At 39.1% G+C, this 23526-nt stretch overlaps 1 protein-coding gene across 2 annotated transcripts in view; it reads left to right on the top strand.

Moving 5' to 3' along the window:
- LOC149198703 (3-oxoacyl-acyl-carrier synthase-like protein (Protein of unknown function DUF455)) overlaps positions 1-23526 on the top strand; it is a 247564-nt gene that overhangs the window by 74215 nt on the left and 149823 nt on the right. The window contains exons 2-3 of one of the 2 annotated variants that reach the window (XM_089402126.1): positions 19118-19237; positions 19515-19718. In XM_089402126.1, the coding sequence (XP_089258252.1) occupies positions 19118-19237; positions 19515-19718 (324 nt within the window). Of the gene's footprint in view, positions 1-19117; positions 19238-19487; positions 19719-23526 lie in introns of both variants that reach the window. The other variant, XM_089402125.1, reaches the window with a different exon arrangement.

The following is a 23526-nucleotide window of genomic DNA, read 5'->3' as shown; positions in this document are numbered from 1 at the left end:
AAAGGTTCAAAAGCCCCAAAATGATGCATCTTTCTCCTATTTATCCTTGAGCTCCTCTTTTCCCATGTGGGCCCCATGCATCGACCTCACCTTGACTCTCTCCCTCCAAAAGTGCAAGTTTGCTCAAGGGGTGTGTATTCCCCTTTTGGGGTGGCCCCCACCATCCACTATCACTTTGATTTTTCCCTTCTTCTCCTATGTTGGGACCTTCCTTAGCCAAATTAATCAAGTGGGGTCCTCACAACCCACTTCTCCTAAGTTAAGCACCCAAATATCGAAATTGACATAACTTAGACAAAATTGCAAAACTGGTGTAGTTGCTAGGTGAAATTAATTTGTGGGGACATCACATATTATGAAGGGACAGTGAATTAGAGTGCGCAACGTACAACTCAAGAGGGAGTTGGTTGCATTGTTATTGAAGCATTAATAACAATGGTGAAGTTGTCAGTTGCTTTGAAATATGAGGATAGGTTAGATGGGCTGTCCAACTATAGTCCTTGGAAGGAAAGGTTCAAGCTGGTCTTGATGGTGAACAAGATCTGAGAGTTTGCCGACAAGGAGACCAAGAAACCAACTGACCCTAAGGAGTTGGAAGTGTATGATGAGTTGGATACAAAGGCAAAGCTGATCATCCTAGATGGTGTCAAAGATCACTTGATACCTCATCTACCGGGGAAGAACACTACCCATGAGATGTGGAAAGGTATTCAAGATAACCGACTGTTGGTATTGAGATTAGTTGAAGAACACCAAGATGTCAGACGATGAAGGTGTGGCTTTGTATCTAACGAGACTTTTTCAAGTTCAAGATGAACTTATTGCCATTGGTGAAGATGTTCTAGATTTTGAACTGACGAGGATTGCTTTGAAAGGGTTTACTGAGGAATGGAAGCAGTTCATGAAAGGGATTGTTGCTCAAGAAAAATTGCCAGAGTGGAACAAGTTATGGGATGACTTCATTCAAGAAAAATTGCGGGACAAGGACCTTCATAAGAAGAAGTGTTCTGATGATAATGTGGCTCTTGCAAGGAAAATGAAGGGCAAGGAAAAGAAGGACTTGAGCAAGTTGAAGTGTTATTCCTGTGGCAAATATGGTCATTATTCGAGCAAGTGTCTGTAGAAGAAGAAGGAAGACAATGAGAAGAAGGGGAAGGAGGTAGCAGGTGCTGCTACATCTTCTGAGCTAAACAACATCTCGAGAGTCGAGAAGGTTGGAGGATGAGGATTTTGCTCTGTTTTCTTATTTCTCCAGAGGGCCTTTGAGGTTTGGTTATACCCAACGAGAAACCCCTTCTCTGCAATCTGATCTAATTTGGTATGCTTTTCATTTGGCACGTGGCAATAAGCAATGCTACCGAAGATCCTGAAGTGTCTAACTTTTTGCTTCTTTCCTGTGAAGGCCTCTTCTGGCGTTTTCTTCCCCAATGCTCTATGAGGAGTCCTGTTCTGACTATACACTGTCGTCTTACATGCCTTTGGCCATAAGAACCTTGGCAGATCTTGGTCATACAACATTGCTTTTGCAGCCCTAACTATGGTTCTGTTTTTCCGCTCCACTACCCCATTCTGCTTTGGATTATATGGAGCTGTCCATTCTCTTCTGATACCTTTCTTCACACAAAAATCTGTGAAGTTTTTATCAATATATTCTCCACCTTTATCTGAGCAAAGCAACTTGATGTTCTTCCCTGGTGTATTCTCCACGAGAGCCTTAAACTCTCTAAAACGATCGAAGACCTCATCTTTGGTATTCAAGAAGTAGATCCAAGTTTTCCTGGAATGGTCATCAATAAAGGTGACAAAGTTTTAACATCACTGAGAGTGTTATGAATATAATTCATAACAATTAAATAAAATAAATAAATATAAATATTAAATAATCAAATATCGATTATGTTAAATAATCATTAAGTTAAGTGAAAAGGCATGTCTAAAAGACATGCCTAGTCACGAAAGGACGCCTGCTTAGGTATATAAATGCGGGTCCTCATTGTAATAATCATCACTTGTATAATTTTATTTATATTAATAAATTATTATATTAAATACCTCGTGTATTTTTACATTCAATCTTACAAGCTATCAATTTTTATGCTTCAGTGGTATCAGAGCCATGGCACACAATATAATCATGCGGGTCTTTGAACGTTGTTCCCGCACAATGTGCCATTACGTTGACATCTTGATTGCGTTGATCGGTTTAGTTAAAATTCAAGAAGCATTTCAGCGACTAGAAAAATCATGTGTGGAAGTTACAACATGTCTAAAGAAAAGTTGTGCAGAAGAAGACGATAGCAATTGTGAAGAAACGAAACAAGGTGAAGCAGAAAAACAAGTTTATATGGATACCCAACTTGCAGAGTCTGATGAAGATGCTATGGAAGAAGTTGATGATGCCCCTAATGCAACGGGTGAAATTGTGGCAATTAAATCTCAAAAGGCTCATAGTCAAAATGATAAGCTATATGATGCAAAAGGTATCTTCAATCCGCATGCAACCAAGTCAGAGAAAAAGCAGAGTAAAAAAGATGGGAAACCAGTAAAAGTTGATTCCATCTATGTAGAAATTAGAGAAGTGCTGTGCCCCCGTCACTATCAGAGTTTCAATCAGTCTCAATTAATTACAGTCACAATATCTTCACCTCCTACATCGCCCAGGGATGAAGTGACGTATAAACCTGAAAAGTTAACGTTGTCCTCAACTCCAGTGAAGTCTTCTAATTCAATAATATTATCCACTCCATCGAAGTCACCTTCAACCTTACTGTGTCCTTCAACTCCATCCACCTCCACTTCTTCGCTACCACTTTCTCTTCCAACTCCAACTCCTTTGAGGTCTCCTTCCATATTGTATTCTCCTTCCACCCCATTGGGAGCCCGGTTGATAAAACCCCTTCCTATTCCTTTAACCCCATTGTCCTCCTCTTCTCCTTCAACTCCATTCACCTCTTCCTCCTTACCGCACGTCAACTTCAACGTCAATGTCAACATTGATGGTGATTACAAATATGATGAAGAAATAATGCATCACTCCCTCAACTCCAACTCCAAACGCTGCAGGAACTCTTGTGGTTCTTTCCAAGGTTCGTACTATTACTTTTAACGTTTCTCTTCCACAAGAAAATACAGGGTACGGTCTATCCACGCTGACTATCTGTCCATCGCTTGCTTTGGTGTCGGAGTCGGAGCTAGAGGAACCGGAGACTCCGAAAAAGGAAAGCAATGACATGGAAGGCTCTTATTATGCAGTTGCTTGCAAAGTAAAAGACTCGCCTGGTGTTCTCCCATGGTGCCTTGTGAACACCCTCAGATTAAACTCCTGCACAATCTCAGATTATAACTCCTGCAGAATCTTAGGTTTAAAATCCCCTCGGAAAAACATTGGATTAGAAATCCCCATGAAATCGACAACGCCCATAACACGACTGTATATTGAAGAAGCCGAGGATGAGATTGCTCTCGACAACGATGAGATTGCTCCACGTTTCTCTTGTAGATCGACGATATCTAGGTCACGTAGCAGCCAACATTCCTTTGCTGTTGTCTTCCGTCCGTTTATCAGTTCCAACTGGCGGACAATCCATTCAACGATGCCAACACCACGTTCTCGGCTAGTACCATTTCTCTGTCGGTGTTGCCCCTGTCCGGACCTGTTTCGACTTGTCCCGTGGCTCCAACGACGTCAGTTCAAATGACGGCTATCATTCCCGCGTGGGTTGTCAATAGAGATGACTTGTGGGTTTAGTACGTGTTTGTGGTTGTCAAGAGACAGGTCTCAAACGACACAAGGGTTGACCATCACACTGTTTAAAAGAATTAAAACGATTGCTGTCACCTGTTTTTTTTTCACAACTTATCGTATAAGGGTGGTCTTATATATATATATATATATATATATATATATATGAACTTATTGTATAAGGGTGGTCTTATATATATATATATATATATATAGATATATGACGAGGTTAATATATAATGGACAATAAACATTACATTAATACAATAGTAATGATCTTATAAAGACATAATTTAATTAATTAAAATTATTTAATTAATTAAATTATTATTATATATTATTATTTAAAAAAAGAAAAAAAGAAAAAAAAATTCTTAAATTAAAAAAAGAAGACAACTTGGACTCAAATAGAGTTACTAGCGAGCCAACAGTGATGGAGACCTTTCACCTTCCGTATGTCGAGACGACAACTGCAAAACAATTGCCAGCAATATAGCTTTGAGGACAAAGCTTCTGAAGGAAAAGGCTATGTTATGAATATAATCATAACAATTAAATAAAATAAATAAATATAAATATTAAATAATCAAATATCGATTATGTTCAATAGTCATTAAGTTAAATGAAAAGGCATGTCTAAAAGACATGCCTAATCGCGAAAGGACACCTACTTAGGTATATAAATGTGGGTCCTCATTGTAACAATCACCACTTGTACAATTTTATATATATTAATAAATTATTATTTTAAATACCTCTTGTGTATTTTTACTTTCAAGCCTACAAGCTATTAGTTTTTATGCTTCAAAGAGCTTTAGTGGACATCAGGCCACAAATATCTGTGTGTAAGTCTTAACATGCCATTTGCTTTGCTGTCACGTCTTGGGAATGCTGCCTTAGCATATTTCCCAAGTACGCATTCTCTACACACATCATCGCATTCCGTGCCAAGTTCTTCCCCTGTTAATGTTTCCTTCAACATCTTGAGTGCTCCATGGTATAGATGTCCCATTCTCCTATGCCATAACTCATTCAGTTCCTTCCCACTGCTATTGTTACTGCCTTTCAATGCCATTGGAGAGTCGAGCTGAAACTTGTACAATTTGTTGCTTCAGAGTCCAATTTGTCTTACCTTCTTCCAGCTAGAGTGTTTGACAAACACTTTCTTCCCTACAAAGTGTATATCATATCCTTTATCCTGTAACTGGGATACTGAAATCAAGTTCATACCCAATCCTGGCACATGCAGTACATCTGTAGTGTTGGTGCTTCCTCTTGACTCCCTCTGAAAATCGATGGTACCTCTCCCTACTGGAGTACACTTCGTTCTGTTTCCCATCGTAATCTGGAAGTCCATCTACTCCTCCTTGTAGCTAGAGAAATATTCTCTAACCCCTGTCATGTGAGCTAACGCTCCACTATCTATATACCAGACACCCTGTGAAGCTGAGCCTGATAAGCAAGCAAATTCATCCTCCAATATGAAAGACAACTATGAAGCTCCTTGAATATCAAATCAATCCATGACCATACTGTTTGCTATTCCTCTCCCCCCTGACTAATTCTGCTGCTGCTGCAAAACCCTCTTTGCCACAGATTGGTAATTTGCTCTCGAAAATAACTCTACTGTTGTTCCCTCTGCCTGTTGGAATTACTAATCTCGGGAAATTGATCCTTTTTCTGCCACCTGTAATTGAAAAATTCGAGTTTCCCAAGCAATTCGTTCTGCTTGTTAGGTAATCTGCGCAGCCTCTGTGAATTTTCTACTGTTGCTCCCTTTGAACAACGAAATTCCTGCTTCTTTGATCTGAGCTACGAACTTGCTAAACCAACTCTGATACCATGTGAAAATTTCATCTATTGTAGCAACTGGAAATTATTCTTATAACTGTAAATTTAACTATGCAGTTTATTTGCTACAACAAACAATGAATAAAATCACTACTACAAATTTCACCTTAAAAATACTATGGAAAATAAAATACTAAAAAATGAGAAATTCTAGCATACACAAGAATTTTAACACATATTTTTGGACAATTGACCCCGGAAAAACCCAACTTGGGAAAACCGGTTCAACAATGAGGGTTTTATTATTATTCTTCAGCAACAATTTTGAATACAAAATTTTAGATGCTTTGCTAGTAATCTAATCTGAGGAAAAATATTGGCAAAATAATTGTGAAAATTTTCTCTAACCTCACAACTATTTTTTGTCCTCGAAATTGCCTCCCTAGCGTCACACAGATCCTTCTGTGTTAACCCTTGCATAGTGCTTTCACAGTTCCTCTGGGAATTTCGTCCTTCCTCTTAATGCTTCTTCCGGAACTCGAACACTTCCTCCTGAAATGCTGTTGACCTCCTCTACCACTTGCTACTCACCCTCTGGTTCTGTCTTCTCTGCTACTGAGAAAATCGAACTGCTTGGGCAACAGAACATTTGCTTTGGTGTATTCTCCATCACCACATTGACTTCTTATAATCTTTTGTTGGAGCACCAACGACCAAGATTAAAACATAATCGATTGCCCAAATTTATTCCTTGTCGATTTGTGTGAGTTTGTAGATGATTCTCACTTTATCTCAATTAATATTGATTACTTAACCATATTCCCCAAGTTTAGACTTAGGAAATATTAAAAAATGGCCAATAATCTAATTGAGATACTTCTAGGTGGAATTGCCACAATCGATTTCTGGGTTTTGGAGAACTCATGTATTGTAGCCTCTCCAGCAAATTTTGTGGCTAGAACACATCCGATGCTACAGAAACTAACGAACACTGGCATGCATACTATCATTAGGATTGCCATACTTCAATGTTAACTTACTACTATTAGGTCACACAAATCTCACATTAATGACTGAGGGTTACTATCATTAGGGCCACGCCAAAATAAGACCAATGAATTCTTATAAAGTCTACTAACGCTCACTGTAACATACCTCATATCCATAAAGAAGATTGCATATGAATAAGACCAGAAGGCAACATATACTTCCCATAAAAAAAGCACACATTTTCGTAAAATAGGGCTATAGATAGGGCAAAGGAAAGTTGCATATAGTCATTGAATAAGGTCACAAGAGTTACCAAAGAGAGTCCTCATAAATTTCGACAGAGAGGTCACAGTTACTACTACACATAGGCCACATTTGAAGCTTGGGATAGGCCACAATAGAAGCCTCCATCATGCTGCAGACTTGCCACAAATAGGCCACAGAGAATGGTGATCAGACCGCATATAAATCACAAAAGGAGGCGACAAAACTACAAAGTATAGGCCGCAAATTGTGCTCAGATTAGGCTGCAGAAGTGCCAATACTAGGCCACAGAAGTTTCTCCAATTATGTCGCAAGTTTAGCCCTATTTAGGCCTCAGATTTAGCCGCAGAAGTAGCCTCAAATGTCCAAATGTGTGTCCACATGGAGGAGGATAGGTGCCCTTTTATAGTTGTTGCCACCTATGAAGGGTCACAACCCTTGGGCAAGCTGACATAAAATGTTGGGAGGTCGACTTGAATTCTTGGAAGGAAAATTCAAATTCAATTTCTTCTTGACATTATTCGATATATTTTTCCAAATAATTGCTTGCCCAAATTGTTGACAAATTAATAATAATATTTCTCTTTTATCCAATTGAATTCTCTTTGGAGCTAGATGGATTTTCCTTGCGGTAGTTGGGTTCCTATGGGGAAATTCGTCCCATGGCTACCCAAATTTTAACACTCCCTCTCAACTAGGGAGGAATTTCCATCCTCATCATAAGTCTCGTCTCGAATGTCTCATCATTGTTGCATCATGTCGTATCTCATCTTGTCTCATAGAAGAAGAATAATCCATGACCGACAATAGGGGAGATCGATTAGAACCTCCAAACCCGTATAGGTCTACAGGTCAAGTTCCATGACTTTCATCTCAGTTGAACAATGATGTTTCGATCTAAAGAAGAAGAATAATCATAAGGGAGCTCCAATTTCTACCCTATATCCACGAAACATAGGGGAGATTAATTTGCCAACCTATATGTGATCGAAAATAGGAAGGATACGACTTACCATGGATCACAACTATCCTTTTGTTTGCTTATCTACCCACTCAAGTGGTAGAACACCTTCATCCTCAAGCTTAGGGGTAGATACCATTTACCACATCTGGTATGGATCAGTCCAAACCCAAGTCATCCTCACCCATTGGCTAGATCGGTGGCAATTGCAACAAGACTAGCTTGTGGGTAGGATGCATACTGGGGTATACTCTGTCAAGTCCTAGACTTGATGGTAGGGGAGGATACCCAACTTCTCATGAATGACAAGGATCACGTACACCCTACAGTGACAATAGGTAGGATACGCAACTTGCCATAAATGATAAGGATTGCACATCCCATTTTCTAGAGTTCCCTCAACCCAGGAGCTCTCTGTGGCTCAATTCCTCTTTGTGGCAGCTCAATTAGGGGGGAAGAGCATAGCTAAGTGTCCTCGATCAGTCGTGACCCTTTCCCAGGAGGGTCACATCCACCAATCCAAGTTGCTCTCTGAAGACAAAGAACTTCCCTTTCGGCAAAGGCTTGGTAAGAATGTCAGTAACTTGCTTATCAACTGAAGCCTCATTGCTTCAATTCCATAATAAATCACTGCCGGAGCCTCATTGCCCCCTTTATGCAACATATCTCGGACATGGTGATATCAAATATCGATATGCTTGGACCGATCATAAAACATGGAATTCTCCAAAAGTTAGATCCTACTCATATTATCGCAATATATCATAGTCATGTCCAAAACAACTCTTCAAAGAGATTTCTCAATAACACTACCTCGTAGTCAACCATGCTAGCAACAATTTGCTCTGTCTCAACCGTACTCAAATCAATAGACTTTTGATTCCGGCTCATCATGGCAGACCCCAAGCAACATCAACATCCAAGTGTGCTTTTCCTGTCAACAAAATTTTCAGTGTCAGTCAACATTGGTGTATCCATCAAGTTTCCGACAATGAGTCTCAATGCATGATTAATAGTTTCATGTAGAAATCTCAGCACATGTTTAGCAACCCAATATACATATCCAAGCTCTATCTGGCTTAGAATACATAATGTGAAGCAAGAATTCATCTGACTGCCAACTCAACAAGGGATCTATAAAATATGAATCTAAAGAGGAGTCTCTCTCAACTGCTTCAGTGTAAATCATCATGCCAAGTCTCTGTTAATATACTTCTCTTGACAAGGAAGTCATCATCATCTCTCTGTTACAATATCCATCTTAAAATGTGGATCATTTGGGCTCAGAGGTCAACTCCCTCTGTCACTGAACACTAAGATGATCCAATCCTGTCAAAAATAAATTGTCAACATATAAAAACCAAATATCAAAGACATACCTGCAACCTTAAAGAGAGTTTGATGTTTGCATAAGATGTCCATCAATCCAAGCATGCCATGTTTAGGGGAGTTGCTTGAGTCCATATGGGAATTACTTCAATCTGAAATCATGAGTCACATCTTATGTGCCTCAAAGCTCTTGAGGTAGCTATGCTTCTTACTTAAATACATCATAAAAGATGCCAACTTTATATATATCTGATAATTATGCATAGAAGCTAGGGTCTCCTCATAGCTCTCTCCTATTGTGAGCATATTCCTTATCACTGTTTAATATAGCGGAAGCATCTAACATTGCAACATTTTTGTCAACTAAAAGTGTCCTTTCATGAAGGACATATTGCTTCTCATCATCATCAATACATGGCAGTGTAATCCCTCTGAATGGGAAGCCTCTTCAATCATAGATATCAACTTGAGAGATTAGGTTTCTTCCTTCAGGGTTTGAGGTCTTGTCTACTTCCAAGTGTCACTCTAATCATGGGATGACTCGACATTCTTCTCGATCTCAATATAGAGGACTTGGTCCTCACATTTCAGATGTACCCGTTGATCCCAAAACAAGAGCAAGAGCAATAGTAGTAAATTAAATGAACATAATGGAAGTGTACCTGATAATGAGGCTAGACTGTAATCCTTTTTCTAGACAGGAGAGTGGCTTCTTTATTATCTTGCACCAACTCCCTGTTGGAGCTTACTCTACCTGCATTACTTTGCATCCTGATGATCTTCAGGATCCGCTTTCCTTGATCTCATCCTCATCCCAGAAGTTAGTGAAAGAAGAATTCAAAAATATATGCATGAAGAATAAACATAGTCCAAAAATGATAAATCTAAACAAGATCAATGTCATAAACAAAATAACATAAATATTGAAAGTACTTATCTTTAACGAGGATTATAGGAAGCTATTAGTTCCCTCTTGATCCTGCACTACAAACCATCAATCATATGTCAATGTCATCTGCAAAAGAAGAAATGCTTCCTCTTGAACATCACTTGTATCCTCATTTCCAGATCCTAGATCTCCTTCATCAGTAGCCAAGTTCAACGATGACCACTAAATCTGCATCGTACCTTCTCCTACTGGGTAGGAGACAAGTCCAACTAGGGTTTCTATGAATCTGTCATAGGATTTTCAATGATCATATCATATCAAGAAATTTCACACAAGGGTTACATTGTTGTAGGCCTTTACCAAAGCCAAGGCCACTTCGAGGGTTTCTCACAAGCCCTAACTTCTATTTGCAAGAACAAAAGGTCTCCCCAAGGTTTCTTTCAAACCCTAACATTCTTTTAGGTCTTTTCCATCTTCATTCCTTACACTCTGTTTTGATCATGAACTTCATGGGGGTGATCTCGATGACTTTTCTTTAGCCAAACTCTGATACCATGTTAATTTTTAGGGCTAGATTGTTCTCTGTTGTAGATAATTGCAATTTTAAACTTTTCAACATGTTTCTATAACATTCACCCCATAACATCGTTTCATCATTAGCAATCATGTAAAGAGAACAATAACATCAACAATGCAGTGAAACAATAAAGGAACACTAGAAGAAAAGCATGCACAATAGAGACGGTCGCTTGTCCCGAGTGGTTAGGGAAGACCGCTTATAGCCTCCCCACCCGGGTTCGATTCACAGTGCATGAATCGCTGCTCCACAGCTATGTAACCAATTCCGCTCCGCTGCTCCGCAACATGTTGTATCATCTCGCTTCTGTGAATATGTGTAAAAAAATGTTGCTTCTTCAGCGGGGATGCACTTCCCCCCCTGAAAAAAGCATGCACAATAGAGACATTGGGATTTAGGTCAGAGGCTAGGGCAAAACCCCACAAGGGGGAAAACCCAACCAAATTCTTCTTCTATTAGATATTCATCAAATGTTTAATTGAGATACAAAATACAATCATTATAAAACATAAGTCTGTCATCATTAAACACACTAGGCCACCTAGGGTCAATTCAGTACTAGACAAGTACATGTCCTCAATACCTCCTCCATATCATTGTCAATACTTCACTGCTATATTCATAAGGCACTGTCACACATCTCGGTCATAGAGGCATTGTCACAATTGATTGTCATATACCAACGTTCACTGTCAAGGGATTCATCAGGTCACGGTCACTGTCATGTAGATCATAGTTACAATCTTAGATATAATGTCTACATCAGAGAGTCATTGCTACATCAAGATGATTGTCACTGTCATTGATATATTACAAAAAGTTACTGCCATAGTCATCACTGTCATAATTATTGAAGATTAGCCCACACATCATTAGCCCAAACATCACAGAAATTCACTGCTCTAAACGTCATAGACATACTGCCCAGACATCATAGAATTTACGGCTCTAAGCATCATAGAAATAGTGCCATGCAAGGTCACTGCCATACAAGATCATTGTACTATTATATATTGTCATACTTCTCTATCATGAGAAATCGGCCTTACATTACTTGCCATGATAACATTTCCATACACTGTCATTAAGACTGTGATACCTCAATGTTAACTTATTGTTATTAGGTCACACAAATCTCACATTAATGACCAAGGGTTATTGTCATTAGGGACACACCAAAATAAGACAAAAGAACTTCATATAAAGTCTACTAACCCTCACTGAAACATACCACATATCCACAGAGAAGACTGCATATGAATAAGACAATAAGGTAACATATACTTCCCATAAAAGAAGCACACATTTTCATAGAAGAGGGCTGTAGATAGGGCAGAGGAAAGTTGCATATAGTCACTGAATAAGGCTGCAGGAGTTACCGAAGAGAGTCCTCATAAATTGCCAGAGAGATGCCACAGATAGGCTGCAATAAAAGTCTCCATCATGCTGTAGACTTGCCACAAATAGGGCCGTAGAGAATGGTGACCAAACCACATATAAATCATAGGAGGCTGCAAAACCACAGAGTATAGGTCGCAGAGAGTGCTAAGATTAGGCCGCATAAGATGATAAGTGCCATGACTATGCTGCAAAAGTTTCTCCAATTAGGCTAAGTTGCACTGAAACGGATACGAAAACAAGGTTTGAAATGGATACGGCGAATTTTCAAAAAATCCGGATATGATACGACAAGGAAACGACATATATATATATATATATATATATATATATGACAAAATAAAACTTTCATATTACCATTCATCTTTTAGAATCTAGATTCTATATTTAAAAATACATAATCATCATCATGAATTCCACATAAACAAATCATCATTCCCAATTCAGCTTAAACATTGCCATCATCATCAGAAATTATTATAACATTCAACATATCATCAAGTTTATGTTTCCAATTTCAATCATCAACATCATCGCCAAAATTAATATTGCTAAATGCACACTACATAGTATAAATTACAAAATTGAACTATGATTGGCAATCTACTATCATATGACATATTACAGTATTCAATGTCCATTGTTCAAAAGTTTAAAACCATAAATTACATTTACATATCATCAAATATGTTTGCATCCATGTAATTAAGATTCACATCATCATTTGGATCCTCTCCATGAGTGGGAGCATTGTTGCCATGTCCACTTGAAGATGCAATTATTGGTGCCGCCTCATCAAACATAATCATATGAGACATGGCATACAACGTCATATGCAAGTTAGGAAACTTTGGAAATGGATCCAAAACCCTTAAAAATGCCCGAAACGTTTCAAAAATATGATCCCGCATTTCCAAAAAAAAAGGAAACGCTTCAGAATTAGGATCCCACGTTTCCATGCCATTTCCGTGTCGTATTGTACCCGTTTCCGAAACGTCGAACGACGGTTTTGGGGTTTGGGAGTGATGTTTCCAGTAACTTAGCAATTAGGTCTCTAGTGTGTGTGTGTGTGTATATATATATATATATATGACAAATTAAAACTTTCATATTACCATTCATCTTTTAGAATCTAGATTCTATATTTGAAAATACATCATCATCATCATGAATTCCACATAAACAAATCATCATCCCCAATTCAGTGTAAACATTGTCATCATCATTAGAGATTATTATAACATTCAACATATTATCAGGTTTATGTTTCCAATTTCAATCATCAACATCTTCGCCAAAATTAATAATGCTAAATGCACACTACATAGTACAAATTACAAAATTGAGCTATGACTGGCAATCTTCTATCATATGACATATTATGGTATTCAATGTCCATTTTTTCAAAGTTTAAAACATTCTCATAAATTACATTTACATATGATCAAATATGTTTTCATCCATGTAATTAAGATTCACATCATCATTTGGATCCTCTCCATGAGTGGGAGCATTGTTGCCATGTCCACTTGAAGATGCAATTATTGTTGCCTCCTCATCAAACAAAATCATATGAGACATGGCATTCAACATCATATGCAAGTTAGGAAACTTTGGAAACGGATCCAAAACCCTTAAAAATGCCCGAAATGTTTCAAAATTATGATCCTGCGTTTCCAAAAAAACGGAAATGCTTCAGAATTAGGATCCTACGTTTCCATGCCATATCGTACCCGTTTCCATGCCGTATTGTACCTATTTCCAAAACGCCGAACGACATTTCTGGGGTCTGGGAGTGACGTTTTCGGGAACTCAGCAATTAGGTCTCTGGCGTAGCCCTATTTATGCATCGGAAGTAGCCGCAGAAGTAGCCTCAGATGTCCGAATGTGTGTGTCCAAATGGAGGAGGATAGGTGCCCTTTTATAGTTTTTGCCACCTATGAAGGGTCACGACCCTTGGGCAAGCCAACAGAAAATGTTGGGAGGCTGACTTGAATTCTTGGAGGGAAAATTTAAATTCAATTTCTTCTTGACATTATTAAATATACCTTTCCAAATAATTGCTTGCCCAAATTGTTGTCAAATTAATAATACTATTTCTCTTTTATCCAATTGAATTCTCTTTGGATTTAGATAGATTTTCCTTGGGGTTGTTGGGTTGCTATGGGGAAATTTGTCCCATAGCTGCTCAAATTTTAACAAGCTTGCCCGTCAATACCAACTTCCTGGCCTCATTTGAACTTGAATAAAGACCAATGATGGTTGTCCACATGGCTTTGGATGTCTTCTTCCCAGCTAGGTGAGGACTAATGTGGTCTTTGACTCCCTCTAAGATGATTCTTCTTGCCTTGGCATACTTTTTGTTATCCTGAGCCAAATGTTGAGGGTTAGTGGGTGCAGTTGAGACTTTATCAACAAACTTTCACACCCCTTACTCCTCTAACACCTCTGCTATTCTTTCATGCCATGAACAGAAGTTGGACGCTCCGTCCAATTTGTCCTCAAATTTAAGACCTTGATACGTCATACTGACAAATCATGTTGCCCATAAGCAATGTGCACGACCTAGATGTTGATGTTCTAGAGAAGTCTAGACTAGAATAGTTTTTCACAATTGACAGCCACCTCTAATAATATTGACAATCCTTATTTTATTTTCCAATCATCAAGTTGTTATACATGAAAAACTTCAACCATACAATTCTTCAAATGGAGCAGTAAATAGAGATCACAGTAATCAATGAATAGTAGACAAGAGACACCAAGAATTAGGCTCACAACTAGGGCAAAACTCACAAGGGTAAAATCCAACCAAAGTCTTTCCTTATGAGTGAGATTCTGTTCAATAGTACATAATAAATTCAAATATGACCTCAAAACTGTCCGAAGTCAAAATCTAGTCAATAAGAGAGAGAAATTCAACTTCTGGTCAACGAAAATAGTTTGCACAAAGAGGCCGAATTTAGCCCTGAGGTGACTAGTTAGACAGGTCGAAATTTGGTCTTGAGGTAGTCATAGAAAGCCATTCTTAAAAAGTCAAAGAAAACTTGGTCAAACTAGTTGTCAATGGATATGGTCAAAGCAAGTCAATGTCTCAAAGCAAAAGAAAAATCACAGTCCCTAAAGATCACTGAACTTTTGAAGTATTCAACCTTCCAAGGTGATTTGAACAGAGGTCAAACAAATACCAATACGCCTAAGTCAAATGTGGTCAACGCAACTCCAAGAAGAAAAGTCAATGCAACTAAAAAAGTCTTCCTTCTAATCTTTGCATGCGTTGTGTCTCTCTTTTAATTGTAGATCGAACTTGCTTGTTGATTGTGCTTCAAGTGAGTGCCAACGATGCCCAATATATATGAGAGTAAGGAGGGCTAATTAGCCCTAAGTGGGGCTGACTTGTAGAGTTGTGAGGTTGACTTCTTCAATTAACAATTATGATTTTTCTTCATGGTTTATAGTGAAAAATACTTACCGCTGTTATTCAAATTTTCAACACCAGAAACCCTAGCGACCAAATCGACTTGGTGAACTCGCTCCATTTGAATCGCAGATCATGCTCTTGAAGATAAAAATTGTGTTTGGTCCTCAATCAGAGAATAAGATCTAAAACCATGTCAAATTTCCTTAAAACCTAGTAACTGATTCACAATTTTCCAAGTGTAAAACCAAAAATACAAATGACTGTTGTTCTGGAAACTTAAATTGCAAGTACATTGAGTTTTCTAACCTACCCTGCACAGCGGAAATTAATAATAAATCAGAAGACAAACGCATTCAACACATAGAACACAAGAGATACCTAGGAAACCCAACTTTGAGGAAAACCTGCAACTTTATGTGTCTTTTATTATCTTAAGCAAAAAGGGTAATCTTCAGAAAATTTACAATTAGGGAAAACTTCCCTTTCACATCAAGAAAACATCTAAACTTCCCTTTCACCATAGGAAAACAATTGATCTGCTTCCAAGATAAATCGATCTCCCTACTACGCATTCGATTTGCCAAATGGCTGTGCAAATCTGCTTATCTACGCACACATGTGAGTTGTAAGATGCACAGATCTCCCTTCCTGCACACATGTGCAAGTGGAATAACTGTGCTAAGGTTGTAGCCTGTAAGAGCAACTTGACCCTCACTCGATCTCCTTCTTGGTAGCTGAAGTTTTGCGATCTGCTGAAACCCTGGTTTCTCCCTTCGTTGATCTGACACATTGCTTGTGCTCAATTGACTGGCCACTTACTCTATCTCCTCTTATAATTTCGACCTATGCCCCTCCTTCACTTTCAATGGTTGAGATTAGATCTTGATGAAGGGTTGAGATAAATCATAAGTTAATTTAGGATTTTTAAAATTTTCCTATGTCCAACTTTAGGAAATAGTTAAATGATTTAATATTCTGCTAAAGTGGTTGTCTTGTGGGTCCCTCTGCTAGCATTAGCACCTAGGCAAGTAAAATCCTTACTTCTTTATTCCAATCAACATTTATAACTTCATGAGGGATTGGTAGTTGATCTAGGGCCTAGAGGGGGATAGTGTTACATCTTGAGACATGGGAGGGCTAGCACCACCTGAGAGCCCTCAACGTTGGAGCAGAGACAAGCATTTTGACCACCTGTAGACCCATGAGACCACTTTTGTGCCCCAAAGCCAAAATTGGGATCCATAGAGGGAGATTGACAGAGACCTAGGGGCCAACCCCCAGGAGATGATTTTAGAGGGCCTCTGCTCACATCATGGAACCATGAGCCCCCAAAGCTTGCCCTAAGCAAGCCTACACATGGATGATGTTAGCATTCTCTCTCATACGGCTCACATGTGTGGAAGATTTGTTATGTTTTATCTTTGGCTATTAGGTCAGCTTATGGCCTAACTTGTTGTAGCACATTATTTTATGATTTTTAGGGGCATTAGGCTAAAATAGATCTTATGACTCCTCTTATAAATAGAGGAGAGATCATTTTAACAATTGGTCGTCACACACTTGGAATTTCGGCCTACGTGAGGAATTCAACCCTTTTTTGTTTGGAGAATTCGGATCTATTAATGCATTTTGACATTTGGAGCTATTCGTTGGATCAATGGATGGGTGCTTTTGCATTTTATCTTGTAAGTGTACTTGTTGCTGAATATTTAATTTTCTACATGTCTAATGTATGGAATAACGTCGATTCTAGGTTATGCTAATTGTGCCATAATTTGTTGAAGATATATTGAATACTATCTAGATGATCTATTGCATGCATTACTCATACATAACATGTGAATTGAATGTCCTAATGGTGAACTTTGATTAAGCTCTCCCATGAAAAGTCCATTTTCCATTGCATAGATAATTGTTTGAAGTCTTGTTGCTAGGGCATCAAGATTTCAGCCTCCTTAGAAAACCTTTGGCTGATCTAATGCATCATAGACTCCATAATCCCAAGGAATAAGGCACTGGCCTACTTTGTTGGTGATCAAACTCTTTTCTCATCCATAAATTCTTCTCCTAATTTCAGCCTCTTCAAGGATAAGCTCATAATCTAGTGCTTGGTGAAAATCCCTAGGTAATGGAATTTTGGGGATTAGAGAGCCTAAACATCAAGAGGAGGGTATTTGCCACAAAATGTCTCCTTTTGGTGGGCATCCACTTTAGTCTTATCGATAAACTTCTTTGCCCTAGTTTCTAGCGCTAAGGTTAAACCCTAGTTTGTGTTGCTTCAACTTAGAGGCTCGTTTGAGGGTTTCATGCACCTTTATTTAATTGAAAATCAATATTGGAAACCCTTCCCTTACATCTTGACCTTGGGTCTCTCCAACACACTACCAATTAATCAAACCCTAGGTCATAGAGTACCTTCCCTAGGTCTGTAGATAGAAAGCGGATTGCCTCCAATTGGAGCCTTGTGCCATTGTTGTGTCTCTTTTGTAAAGTGCATATTTCAGTCACCTTGTGCCCTAACACTCGAATATCTACCTTAAGTGACCATGTCACGTACCGAGACTCCTCACATCGGTAAAAATTTGTAAAGAGTAGGGGGTTTTGGCTGTGGTGACAGTGGGCCATCACCCCATTGTTGTCACTTGGTCTAATAGGCTTTTAGCCTTGTAAGGTACCCCTCTCCAAGGCCTGCTAGATTTTGCGGCAACACAACCTCTCTTTACGTAAGGAAATGAAATTGTACTAATATCAATAGGCTAAATCGGTCAATAGGACTGGAAAGTACAGCCTGTCAAAGTGCACAATAGGGGAGTGTAAAAGTCATCTCCCATGCACGATAGAGGACTGATGGTCTCTGAATAGAAAAGACAACACCCTTGCATGCAATTTCTACCCCCATAGCTGCTTATTCTGAGAAATTTTTGCATACAAGTTACATTATTAGTTGAACACCTAAGTAGCAGTTAGACACTAAAGTATGAATATGGAACCTCACCCATGGGATGCTTCACTGCATTCATGGATGGCATCTGTGGTAAATCCAATGGCATAGACTAGCGTGCCTAACCTAGGGGAATTCAAACTGGGTACTTGTTGTCATGGAACTAGCCAAATGCCCAACAACATTGGTGACAACTAGTTGAGCTAAGCTCTTGGTCTTAAATATAGGATTATAATATGATAGTGCACTAAACGATAATAATTACAACACATGAGAACCAAAATATTTTCCAACTTTCAAGTCCTAAACTGAAGTGCTTATCACAACTACACATGCATGCAGTTACATATGTAGAATATGTATGCAACTTGGTGTGTGGGGTTTATGCATGTACATGATTTGTATGTACTCATATACATTAATATACACACACAAATATGCTTGTTTGATTCTTGGATTTATAGACCTGTATAAATACACACGAGTTCACACATATATCTACCTATGTATATATGTACATGTACAGACGCATGCTTATTTACAGACAAATATTTGTCAATACATCCTTCTTTGTGTATCTATATATACAAGTATATTTATATTCATGCACTGACAATGTGTGTGTGTATATGTAGAATTTCAGACATATATGTCTTTGTCTCTGTGTGGGTAGGGGGAGAACACACACATCGATACACACACACACATATAGACAGCTGTTCATATACATTCATATAAATATCTTTCAGATGTACAGGCACTTCGAGCAAGATTTTTTATTTATATTTAACTGTGTGGGAATTTTATAAAACAGGTGCAGTTGGTGGCTCCACAACACATGCCAAAACTAGGAAGAGCAGGCAATTTGCAGAGCAGGCAGGCTATCCTTCACAGTCTAACCCATACAGAAAGCTGGGCTGTTGATCTCTCTTGGGTAAGAACTTATTCTGGGGGTTTTGCCCCTTCATTAATTGATTTATGTAATTTTGATGCGAGCGCTATCTCATATTGTGACACGAGTCTTGTTTTCTCTTATGCCAGTAGTTTTCAACTGAAGGCATGCAAGTTTCCTCATAGTTTAATGCTGTTGTAGATTAAGTAGCGATTTGGTTTTGGTGTTTTCTAAGTCTTGTATTATACTTAATCCTTATTGAAAAAAAAAAAACCTGACTGTGGTATTACAGGACATAATTGCTCGTTTTGGTAAGCAGGAAGCCATGCCTAGAGAGTTCTTTGATGACTTTGTAAGGGTGGCACAAGATGAAGGGCGCCATTTTAGGTTGCTTTCAGCCCGTTTGGAGGAATTGGGTTCTTTTTATGGAGCATTCCCAGCTCATGATGGTCTTTGGGATTCAGCTGAAGCAACTTCCAAAGATCTTCTAGCACGTCTTGCAGTGGAGCATTGTGTGCATGAGGTTTTCTTTTGTTCCAACCTCTTTCTTTTTCTTCTAAGTTTTATTTTTTGGTAGAAGTTGAAACCTTTATTATCAGAACTGTAATGGATTGAATAGACTTTTAAAACTAATTGAATATAACTCTGGTCTAGCTATGCTGAACAGATCCAGAGCCATCAATTAACCAAGACTTTGGTATAGACCTGATAAAAATGCTTATCCAGGTTCCTTGGACACATCTCAAAGTCTCAATCAACTACCTATCTGTATTATGTGCTAATTGGTTATCTCAAGCCTTATATTCTCATTTATGTTGAAATTCTTTCTGAATTGAGCTTTAATGCAAAACAAAAATACTTCACATCTTTGATGAGAGGTTTCATGGATCTTAACCTTGAGAATTTTCAGCGTTACGGAAATTATGTAATAGATTATAAAACAGTGGCAGAAAGAGCACAATAATTCACTCTCTAACAGAACAAGCTTCTAGGCAATCCAAGGAGAAAAGATACTGAACCATCAAAGTTTCAGCCCTCTAGGGCAGCTTGTCCCATATAGACCAGAACTGAAAATTCACTTTTATAGCAGTTACGACAGTAGTAAAACAACATATATAATAGCTGCAGAAAAGGCCTTAATTTCTCGAAAGATGATGTCAAATCACTCAAGAGGTTGTCCTTTTACTTATGCCAAGTCATCACGAATATACAGCTGAAAATAACAATGCATAAAGAACATATATGGCTGAAAATCAAATATGGAAATTGCACAAATTTGGACTGTTGAAAACTTCATTAATATGCTCAAATGAAGTTCAAGTACATACCATAGCCCTCTTTCAAGGCTAGTACAAATATAGTAGATGAGAATGTTGTCACGTAGTCCCTTTCACACACAAATTTGTGGATAACATACCCAACCAAAGGTGGGTAATAGTAACCATCAAATAATTTTGTGTTTTTCACTTTAAGATGTGTAGGTTCTTTACATTGGATTTTATGCAAGAAAAAATGTTAGATACATAAAATTAAGATGCAAGGAATAAGATCTAAACCTAGAATTTTAACTAGTTGAATTAGCTTAATTATCCCTGTTACTGCCCAAACTAGCAAGGGTCCTAAGAGGGTATCCTATGGAGAAACTACTAGGTCAAGGGGCAACAATGAAGCGATAGCCCACTGTCACCTCAGCGAAGGCTCCTTGCTTTTAACGGACTTTCACCGATGGGAGGAGTCCTGGTATGAGGGGAATCATAGGGATAGATGGATCAATGATAAGGTATGGGGTGATTCCTAAAGCCTATTCACAAGAGAGGCTCAAATAATTGGCTTGTTTGCCTTGAAAGCAAGGCGATGGGCTCTCAAGGAAGGGCTAAAGGGATACTTAGACCTAGGTTTGTAGAATGTCCTTTGACATGGGGTTTCCTAGGTCTAAGAATCCTTGTGGAGAAATGGCTTCTATGCAATCCTTGTTGAATTTGAGTTATTAAGTTGGGGGAAAACAGAGAACCAAAGCAACCCAAACCAGGGCAAGGGTGTGGAGTTGATCAACACTAGAGGGACTTGGCTAGTTTGGGGAGGAGAAGAGGATCAAAGGACAAATCTTCTTTCGAAGGACAAATGCAATGACCCAAGTGAGGACACTAACCCAAGTCAACCTAGGGAAAGAGATGGTCTTGCGGCTAGGTCTTGCTATATCTCGGGATTCCACCGTTGGTTTTGCCTCAAACTTGGAGGACCTCTTGAGAAAATCCTAGCACAGTAGTTGACCAATTTTCATTGTTGTTTTTCCATGATCTTGGGTCTAGGATAGAATCTTAAAATCTTTGATGCTACCAAACCAAGAATCACAACGATACTACTTTGCACATTGCAATATAAATAACTGTAAATCTACTAGTGCACAAGATATGGACAACTTTTTACAATTTTCAACCCAACTTCATTATATTATTCAACATATAATACAACAGTCTAGCGCCCTTGTACCAGGGATAATGGCCCTCATACATCCACTAATACAAGATACAAAACTGTGGCTTGGTGTAAGTCCATTGACAACCAATCTACCCTCAACAAGATACTTTGACCATCTAGCTGATGTAGTCGACTCTCTCAGCTTCTCTTGGTCGTACCCTGTACCTACTCGATCCTTCGGCTCTTGATCTGCAGCTCCTGCCTCTATCAACGATCTAAGTCCATCTGAACAATGAACCTGGGTTGTCAATCTGCTCACTAGTTGATTGTTTGTCCATCAACGCATCAACACATCGAGACTCATGTCGAGTTGTTCACATCTCCACTTGTGAACAACTCTCAACTTCCCACTACTGCTCCTCAACTACTTAGGTACTTCAACCCACTATGGTCTTCTTGCGCTGCTCCAATGAAGACCAACATAGGGCACGAAGGGCTACCACCTATCGCTGCAAGATGTCCATCTCCCACAATGAACATGGGCTAGGAGGATTGCCCATCATTTGTTGTAGATGCCCTTCTCCACACACAAGTCTAGGGGTGCTCAACTGCTCCTTTGGTTCGTCAACCCTTGAGCTCAACAACTGCCACTCTAACAACCATCTAGGTCCATGAAGATGGTGCACATCGGGCTCCAACTTGGACACTATCACGGTGTCCTCCAACAGACCATAAATGTCCAATACACGTTCACACTTGGTCCACCCTCACGCTACCCTCCAATAGTCCATGAGTGACCAAACCTTGCTGTAGCATGTGCTCCTAGTTAGGGCATCCAACACCTAGGAAACCCCTCCACATGGTTGCTAACAGATTTCCAAATTGTCCTCTCCTAGGACACCATCCACTAGCATCAATTCAACCTTAACACATCAATAGTAATACAATACATACTGAGCCTTGCTTAGCTTTTGCGTCACCCTAGTGCAGTCTGCTACATGCTCAACTCTCACTCATGCTGCCCGCACTAGCGTTCCTGCACTAGCGTTCCTGCACTTGCGTGTTTCTGTACTCGTGCGTTCTTGCACTCGTGCTACCTTTCTTGATGTGTAGACTATGAAAGATGCTTCTTTGATGTGTTAAATGACTCTTTGCCACCTTATATTTAAACACAATACAAGGGCTCCATCAAGTCACACGTGTGGGCTTGACAACTTGTCAGAAGGTCTCTAGACGCCTAGCCGACCTTGACCAAACCCACACATTAACTTAAAAAATTAATATCTCCACATAGACAACTCGAATTTCGATGATTGTCATTGCGTTGGATTCGTCTCAACATCCTCTATCATCTCCATCCATCACATGTCCAAATCTCTTTAGGGTTTTGGCCCAAACATTGATGGGTGCAAAACCCCAAGCTTGGGTTTGAAGCCCACAAGGCCACTTGTGGAGCTCCTTCCTCCAAACCCTCAATCCTCAAGATTGGAGTACCTCCCAAGCTACAAATCTCAACGCTCGTCAATACATCCTCTCTAAAGAGTTCAATTTGCCTAATTGGGTGTAATTAAGCCCCAAATAATAAAATAATGTGCAATAATAACTACCCTTGGTGACAAGCCCACCATAAACATGATGAGTCGTTGGGCCATTGAGAAGGTTTGGTGGAGTCCAAAGTGTGCCAAGATGATAGAATCGGCTCCAAACACAATGATCGAGGGGTTGGGCCCTTGATATTCAAGAAAGTCATTGTGGTGTCCCCAAGTGGGTGTAGGGGGCACAATGACCTTCTCATGGGTTTCCAAGTGTATTGATAATGCCTGTAAACCACCTGTGAGGGCTAGGATGATGACACGAGCCCTTCCTTTGTCTCTCGTGGTGAGACACATCCTCATCTGGACCCTAGAACCTCT

The sequence above is a fragment of the Pinus tabuliformis genome, chromosome 2_1, assembly GCF_031772625.1.
Source record: "Pinus tabuliformis cultivar Carrire ecotype Pingquan chromosome 2_1, CPIR1, whole genome shotgun sequence".
NCBI lineage: Eukaryota > Viridiplantae > Streptophyta > Pinopsida > Pinales > Pinaceae > Pinus > Pinus tabuliformis.
The sequence above is the reverse complement of the archived record's forward strand: the minus strand, read 5'-3'. Positions and strand labels throughout refer to the sequence as shown.